Source organism: Pygoscelis adeliae, unplaced genomic scaffold, assembly GCF_000699105.1.
Source record: "Pygoscelis adeliae isolate BGI_AS28 unplaced genomic scaffold, ASM69910v1 Scaffold267, whole genome shotgun sequence".
Classification (NCBI taxonomy): Eukaryota; Metazoa; Chordata; class Aves; order Sphenisciformes; family Spheniscidae; genus Pygoscelis; species Pygoscelis adeliae.
Window position 1 is genome coordinate 2459641 of NW_008825150.1, and position 8120 is coordinate 2467760.

The 8120-nt window shown below is 39.4% G+C and overlaps 1 protein-coding gene across 3 annotated transcripts in view; it reads right to left on the bottom strand.

Moving 5' to 3' along the window:
- Positions 1 to 8120, bottom strand: part of GSAP (gamma-secretase activating protein) — a 45981-nt gene that overhangs the window by 12297 nt on the left and 25564 nt on the right. For 2 of the 3 annotated variants that reach the window (XM_009328346.1, XM_009328343.1), the window contains exons 19-23: positions 4717 to 4842; positions 4240 to 4295; positions 3788 to 3819; positions 2051 to 2112; positions 336 to 431 (exon numbers count right to left, since the gene is read on the bottom strand). In XM_009328346.1, coding sequence (XP_009326621.1) covers positions 336 to 431; positions 2051 to 2112; positions 3788 to 3819; positions 4240 to 4295; positions 4717 to 4842 — 372 coding nt within the window. The remainder of the gene's footprint in view (positions 1 to 335; positions 432 to 2050; positions 2113 to 3787; positions 3820 to 4239; positions 4296 to 4716; positions 4843 to 8120) is intronic. The other variant, XM_009328345.1, reaches the window with a different exon arrangement.

Below are 8120 nucleotides of genomic sequence, written 5' to 3' on the forward strand. Positions count from 1 at the left end.
ACTCTACAGGAAACAAAATGGATCCAAAGACCATTCTTTCAACTTTCAGGATGAGTTCACATTTTCACTTCTGGGAGTAGACCATATTTGTACAAACTGTAGAGGGAACTGTTTCTTCTGTATTTTGAGTGACCAATACAACTCTTATTAATATTATTTAAGTATTATGTCCTTTATCAATATAAACAATATTAAGCAGCAAAATATGGTTAAACATCTTAAAAACAATCTCCTCCCACCAAACATATGCTATATACACACAATACATACCCAAGACCCTCACCCCCCAACAAATGCATGCTTGCTCACAATAGCAACTATGAAATCAAACTAACCAGGTTTGCAACATAATCCAAAACTATTTGGTCAATCTTCTTTTTTCCTACATACTGTAGATGTCTCATAAGGTGATCCTTTAGCTGAGCAACCATCTAGGAAAAAAAGCCAACAATCCATGTCCTTATGGCATCTTCACAAAGATGTAAAAGCTCCACCAGGTACAGGGCCTGTGGATCATACAAATTAGCACAGCAAAACTTTCCCCATTACAAAACTCCAGTTCAGAGTGAGATCCCAAGCTACCATACAAACTTGCCGAATTTAACAGCAGATGTGAATATTCAAATTGGTTACTTGGTGCAAATTCAGTGAAACGAGTGCTAAATTAAACTTTCAATGACATGGAATAGAAAAAGCTTACAGTTCTTACACCTCTCCGGGTCAAGCCAAGTGAACAGGGTGAAAGAAGGATTTTAATATTAACATTGAATCCTGAGAATATAAGTATTTATTACATACAAATAAACCTGAGGGATTTTTCTCTATTTTATGATAGAGAAAACCAGCACAAGCACAGTTTGTGGTAGTAGCCAAGAACCTGAGAACCTGAGTTATTAATGGCAACTTCAGGTTAAACATTAATTGTAAAGTCTTTAAAATCAGATGTTTGCTATCATACAGTCCATGCCACTCCCCACCCTCTCCTTTCTGAAATATTCTCTGACCTCACGTAGCTTCTGACTGCAACTCAAATCCATGCTAGTTCTTTGCTGAGAATTACTATGAAGCATTATTTGTTTCAAAGGTCAGAGGAAAACTGAGGCAAATAAAATCTCTGTCTCAAGCAATTTACAAGTAGATTAATCTCAATGTGTCAGGACAGCAATATAGGTATTAGGAAAGCATAGACAAAGGACAGCAGTGACCTACTTTTTGTATCTATCTGAATAAACTGCAGGGAAGGAACATAGAGAAGCTCCAGAGAATGAGAGGCAGGACTTGGAAACAAGGGGACAAGACTACAAAGAACACAAATTTGCCTTAGATTTGGACAGGCAAGACAGCGTTGATATGCTCTTCACAGATGCAGTGCTGAGACCTTCCAGTGCAAGCTGAAGAGTTTTACTTGGTTTTAACAGTAAGAGAACAAGAGATAAGCAAAGATGTGCATTTAGACAGAGGGAGGACAGGTAGGGATTTGAGATAGGATTTATTACCCAGAAGCATAAAGGTGGTAGACCCTTTGGGGAGATCATCAGTGAAAACAGTGCAAAAGAGGAAGGGACCTAAGAATAGCCACAGCAGTCCCAGAAGTGAGGTAGAAGAAAAAGGAGACAGTAAAAAAGATGTTAAATTGGGGAGCAAGAAGATCTGTGATCTTCTCTGAACAAAGCTGTGGATGGGGAATTCACCTATACATGTCTTAAGGATGTAAAGTAGCCCAAAAATAACTGGCAGATTAAGATGAACTCCAGAAAACTCCAGTTTCTAGCCAAAGAAAAGTTTTATGCAAAATGCTTGCAAAAAGCTGTACGCAAAAAAGCATTTTGACAAATCAACTTTCCATTGCTGTTCTTCCTCAATGCCTGATATCATGACCTGTTAAGATTATATGATATCATGACTATGAACTCTAAAACTTAGGAAATACCTTGTTTGTCCCATAGCTACTTTGGGTGAGCTTCTACTCAGCACTGGAACTTACAAGCTTACTCTTTACATTTGTTGAGGTTGTGCGTCCTCTAGTGCACACTGTGACAAAAGCACATACCAGTCCCATTAGTAATTGCTGCTGATAATCCTCCTCTTGAAAGAGAGGTACTAGCCTTTCCTCTGAAATAAACAGAACAAGAATCATTCAAGGACATGATGCTACAGAAATACCACAAGACTTCAACCAGCTTCAAAATTACTTAGAAACATACACAAACAAACAGAAGTTGTGGTTTGATCTACTAACCTACAGAATTAAGATAGTGAAGAATCAAGGACTACGTAAGAGAGAACTGAAGAACAGAAAACAACGCCATATCTGCCATCTTCTCCCTCAAGTGCTTAACACTGAGCATAGAGGAACACAAGCCTGTCACACCACTTCACACGTCATTTGCATTACTCTTTTCTTTGATATTTAAGGGAGAGTTATCACAGTGTGATGATTCAGTACAGCAAAGAGGCTCAGAGAACCTTCTGGTCACACCAGTGCAAATGCATATGCTATTTAGAACTTGTCATTTACAAACAAACAAGCCAAAACAGCTACATGGGTTTTCCAAGGAAATGGCTAGACACAAAGTAAATACTCCACAGAATCACCTCCCACTTCCCTGGTTCTCTCCCATGGTCTGGCTGCTTCTGTTATTCAGATTTGCAGACTTCTATGTAAAAGAACACAACTTTTTTAACTAAATGGAAGGAGGTTAAAGTATCTACTGAAATTTAATACCCTGTATTTCCTAGTCAGTGCTTCCTGTCTACTAACAAAGGAAGAAAAACAATCTCCTATTTCATCATGTACCATAAAATCAAGTCAACATTTTACAGACCCAAGTGCTAAATTTTTTACGAAGTTCTTTCCAGCCATCTTTGCTCACCTTGAAACATTTACTCCACCACTTAGCAGCACAAAGATCTGTGTTGCTTGATTTTTAAAGGACTTGAAGAAAAATCTACAGGGAAGATACACTACATTGATGCTTGTTACCAGCTGGCAGCTATCTAGAAATTCTCTAGTAACAGTTAAACATCTGACTTCTTTATCAATAAGCACCTTTGAAAACATGAACCTGAGGCTAGCAAAATTGATAGAAGGTACCTCAAAGTCAGAGCCCATAGCAATACCAGCAGTGGTGCAGATGACCAGTGGTAGGGGCTGGAAATCAATGCACTGAAAATTCTTCATAATAAAAGGTGTGAGCAGCATTTAGATCAGCATCATTTCACTGCACACAATGGCAGGGCACATAGGAGACACTGATGTGTGAACATCAGGAACATAATTCACTACTAAATTCAGTCTTAGTTATTTGTGACAGAGGAACTGAGCATCACAAAATCTCAAGTGTTCCTGGCCTAGGGAAGTTCATTACATGTCTGCTTTCTCTACACCATGATTTTTCACCAGCCATAACCTCCTACTGTACACAAGTTCTAGAGTTGCAAAGGCAGCTATAAGTGGACAAGACTCAAGAGTAACATGGCGTCATTGATATTCTGCTCCAGGAGAAAAATCCTGAAGAAATCCTTAGGCAGACAAACGTTTACTGCTTATGTTGTTGGATCCAATATGAAGTAGGAACTTTACTTTCAAACGTTTCCTAGTCAGTATATGATCCTACCACTAATATCAGAGAGAAGGTTTTCCTCTAATTTAATAACTGCTCATCTCAATGCCTCAAACTCTTCAGTGCTGAAAACACACCCAGAAATTTTTAGCCAACAACAGCTAGATGGAAATATTCTAATAAACCTTACAGCTAAGGCCTGCATCAAGACAAGTTTTACTTACCAGAGTCCCAAGTGTCCAGATGAGCAAGTACCCTGGGGTTTGAAACAAAAATCAGCTTGTTTCATATGCATTACTCTAAAGGATTTCGTAAAGACATTAAGAAGCTTAAATGACCCTTTGATCTTTCAAAGACAGCTAAAGAAATCCAAGAACTGTACATGTGACTACATTAGGTAAACATTTTAAATAGCATTAAAAAAAAATTCTATCTGTCTGGGCTGCATAAGAGTAACTCTTCACATCTACCATAAATTCCCTAGCTCTAGAGGCCTGAATATTTCAGATCATGTTGTAGTGATTACAAGGATTCCAATAATTGATTTTCAGCTGGATAATCTATAACGTAAGATATCTAATCAGATACCTAATCAACTATTGAAATGGCACATTAAATCCTTCAACATACTTGAAAAAAATAAGAAAGGGTAAATATAATAGAAAATGGTACCTACTTTCTGGCATTTTCAAAAATATTCCTCAAATACGCTGTGGTTGTTCTCTCCTCTCTCTGGTTTGTAAACAAACAAAAATCCCCAAATGAACAGAGCAGACGGCCAGCTAAAATACTCCCTGATAAAATGCAGATGAGAAGTGAAGCTGGTTTTCCCTTTGAATGGAAATAATGCATAGTGGGACTTCAACCCACCTTCCAACTACCCGTGCTTATAGGCACTCACACATATCTAACCTACGTAACAATACAGGTACATGCAAGCTCTGCTTTTGTTTAGTTTCTTGCATTATTTTAACAGAGTAAGACTTACAGGCGATCACCTTATAAGTAACATGACTGCAAGTCTTTGCATTTCTCAATCAGATTCCAATTTCTTTATCCCCAAAACAAAAAAAAGCTAAGTCTTCCATGTTTGGCTTTAAAACATCCACTTCAGAGGCCACTCGGGAGACTGTTTCAGTGCATGCATATTTACCTCTTCTGAAAGGTTACGCCATTCCCTCCTGAGCACATTATTGTGGTAATGCAAGTGTGGCTCTGCATACTTCACGCTCTCCAAGTTTGAGGTGAGTTTCTCCCAGAAGCCTTTGGGATTTTGGAACTGCAAAGTATTGCGGGGAAAGCATGAATAACAGGCTGCACTCTTAAAGAAATACTTTACACTAAGTGACTGGAAAGAACTGTGGTTAATGTAGCTTCATAACAATCTAAGTGAAAAAAGTTAAACAAAAGCAGTTGCACTATTTTTTCCCGGTACTTTAATTTCCTTGATTTGACGGCAGGGGTAGCACTTACTTAAATGTGAGGTCAAGATTTGGTGCCTGTAATGCATATGCTTTGCCACCTTAGGATCCTTTTAAGTCACTGGGAAGAAATGAGTACTTCTAGGTCATAATTCATCTGACCTATTTCAGATGTTTGCGATGAGATGGGAAGAACTGCACCACAAACTACACTGGCCATATTGTCTAGACTTCCGCTGACTGTAAAAGGAGCCTTAGGCAACTGACTTACATGTAAGTGTTTACATTTGGTCAAATAAATCCCATTCCAGATTTGTAGTAGTTCCAAATAGAGGAATACCACCATGACCCCAGCAGCTGCAGGCTGCCACTATTTTCAAGCTGCATCAATACTTACATTGCAAACATCCATTTGCCAACCTCAAGTAACAGTGCCTCATCCCAGAAAAGAAACAAAATCCAAACATCTCCATAGCAGTTCTAAAGCCTTTGACCCTAATGCTGAAATTAATTTAAACTCAGCTGTGAACAGACAGGAGGAAAAAAACCCAAACAAGCACACACTGGTTTCCTGAGCTAGCTCTTGGACTGAGTATAAAGATTTGAAGCCACTGTTTATAAAGGGGGAGTGATGTGATCCATTGCTGAGGAAGAGATGAAATTAAGGCAATTCTTTTTGGCAGTTTTAAAAAACAAGAGATGGTACTAACTATTCTTGCCCCCCTTTATATACATTTACCTTCCCATACAGACACTACAGTAGTGACATTTGAAGAAAGAAGTTTTGAGTTCACAATATTCCTCTGTCTTGCATTAACACGTTGGATTTTGCTCTCTCTCCCCTACTTTTCTACAATGACAATAACTTTAGAAGAAAACATCAGAAGCCTTTAAAACCACTTCCTACTATAAACTACAAATTGCCAAGGAAAATAAATTGCAGAGACTCAATCCTGCCAGCCACTTCCCTCTTGCTGCCAGTGCTGATTGTCACTTTATTGTTGTAGCTGCAGCAGAGAAAAATAAATCTCCTTTTTGCTTCATGTTAGTTATATTTAGCAGCTGGAAACTAGGAGTGCATATGGCACCATATGTTCACCCTGCTGGAGCTAACTAAAAAGATCTACAACCTACTACTGCAGTACATTGCCTAAATGTTACCAATATGAAATCAGAGAAATATCAAGAATATAGCGCAAGGGTATCATCTAGTGACCAATTTATGCAACTGCGACAGCACCACCACTGCAAAATTGCATTCAGGCCACGCTGGATTTTGTTTGATGTGTGGCAGGGGGGAAGCAAGACAGCAAGTTTCTTTCATATATTGAGTCTGTAACAGGAAGTGGCAGACTTCAGAGTTAAAAGCAGACACCACTGAAAACCTGCACTGTATTAGATCTCACTAAAAAGTCAAAAGTTTAAAATAAAAGATTATTTTAATTAAATGTTATTTCTTGAGGATCATCAGGGCAAGGACTAGAAAGAGAAGGCTTCTTTGTCTTAGGTGGTGTTTATTTTGCATACATTTCTAGACAGTCAGGAATTAATACTTAAGCACGAACACCTAAAAGACATTGTAGTACCAGAAGTCAAAGCAAGGCCTCACCAGGTTGCAATCCATGAAAAGCTCCCATGAAGCCTTTCATAAGCAGTGTTGTTTTACCTGAAGACAAAGAAAGCTCTCTGCTATACCCCTCTGAAAGGATGCAGGGTGCCAACAACCTTTAAGAGGTGCATGTGCTCTCCCTGGGAACTGTAGCGCTATATCTCCCCAGCAGTGAAGGTATTCGGAGAGCCGTGTAACTACCTACCTAGCAGCACAGGCAGCGCTACTCCTTAAAACATCACTCTCCACCCCAGTGGCTCAGCTCAGCATGAGGGAGAGGCTGCCTCTTCCTGTGCTTACCTCTCTGTAACAACTGCTTGCACTACACTTCTCCACTCTTCTCCTGCACCTCCTCCTATTTTCTTCCCTTCTTCCTCCTGCCCCTTCCTTCTCCCCTTCTGATCAAGCCTATTCGCACTCTTTCAAGTTTGATTTCAGTGTTTAAAAAGGAAAAAAAAAAAACCAAAAAAACAACACAAAACCAACAGACTAACAGACTATTATTGATTACAATTCTTATGTAAAGCTTTTTGACAATCAGACTCTGTTCCCCCTTTCTCACAGACTCTCTCAATATCTCTTGCTGAACAGGAATTTAGTGATAAAAATACACCTGTTACCCAAATAGCACAATTTTTTTTTATGAATATGGACATAGTCCCCCCAAAGGCTCTCAACAATTCACGGGCTTGAGAACTCCAAAAAGCTTCTCAAAGCAATAATTCACCATTGTTTCTGTGAAATGCCACAAAATCTTTGCAAAAGAAATACTACTTATAGGACCAGATTTTTCACCAGGGTCTGACTTGTGATGCCAACAACACACACCAATTGAAACTCCAACAACTGACCAGCTGAACTTGAGCTATGGTGGGGTTGTGTCACTGGAGTGGTACAAAGCAGCCAAAGCACTAAACCTTACCCTGTGTATTATCATCTTTGTCCTCACTCAAGAGACAGAGCAATTTGCAGTCAAAAGTAGCAGGAAATATTTGTCTTTAGTTCAACTCTGACCTTTTCAATCTGTTTAGGTTTCAGACAGAAATAGGAAATGAGTTCCACAATCAGGAAGTATAGCTGCTAAAGGCATTTGCCCCCAGGGGCTTGAGGTTCAATCTCAGACAAATTAAAGGCCTGCTAACTTTGACCTCAGTGAATTACAGGGATTATCTAGCAACAAATTTTCTCAAGATCTGATTTTCCCAGGAGTCCCAGCTCTCAGGGCAGCCTTCCCAAGCAAAGCATGCAAAGCCCAATTCCCTGACAGCAGTCACGTGAATCTGTGCAGCAGCACAGCTCTGATGCAGTGTTGCAGAGTGAGTGAGCAGTGGGTAATTTCACTACTTTTAAAATATTTTGTGAATGCTGAAGCTTTATGAGCTAATTATAAGCACTGGGGAGGAAACATACTCTCACCTCTTTAAAGTGCTACGTGAAACAATATTGTCATGTATCCAGAGTCTGCTCCCATGTGTTGCTGGCACTGTTGGGTTCAGGCTCTGACTGCTTCACATTAGCCCTCCACAA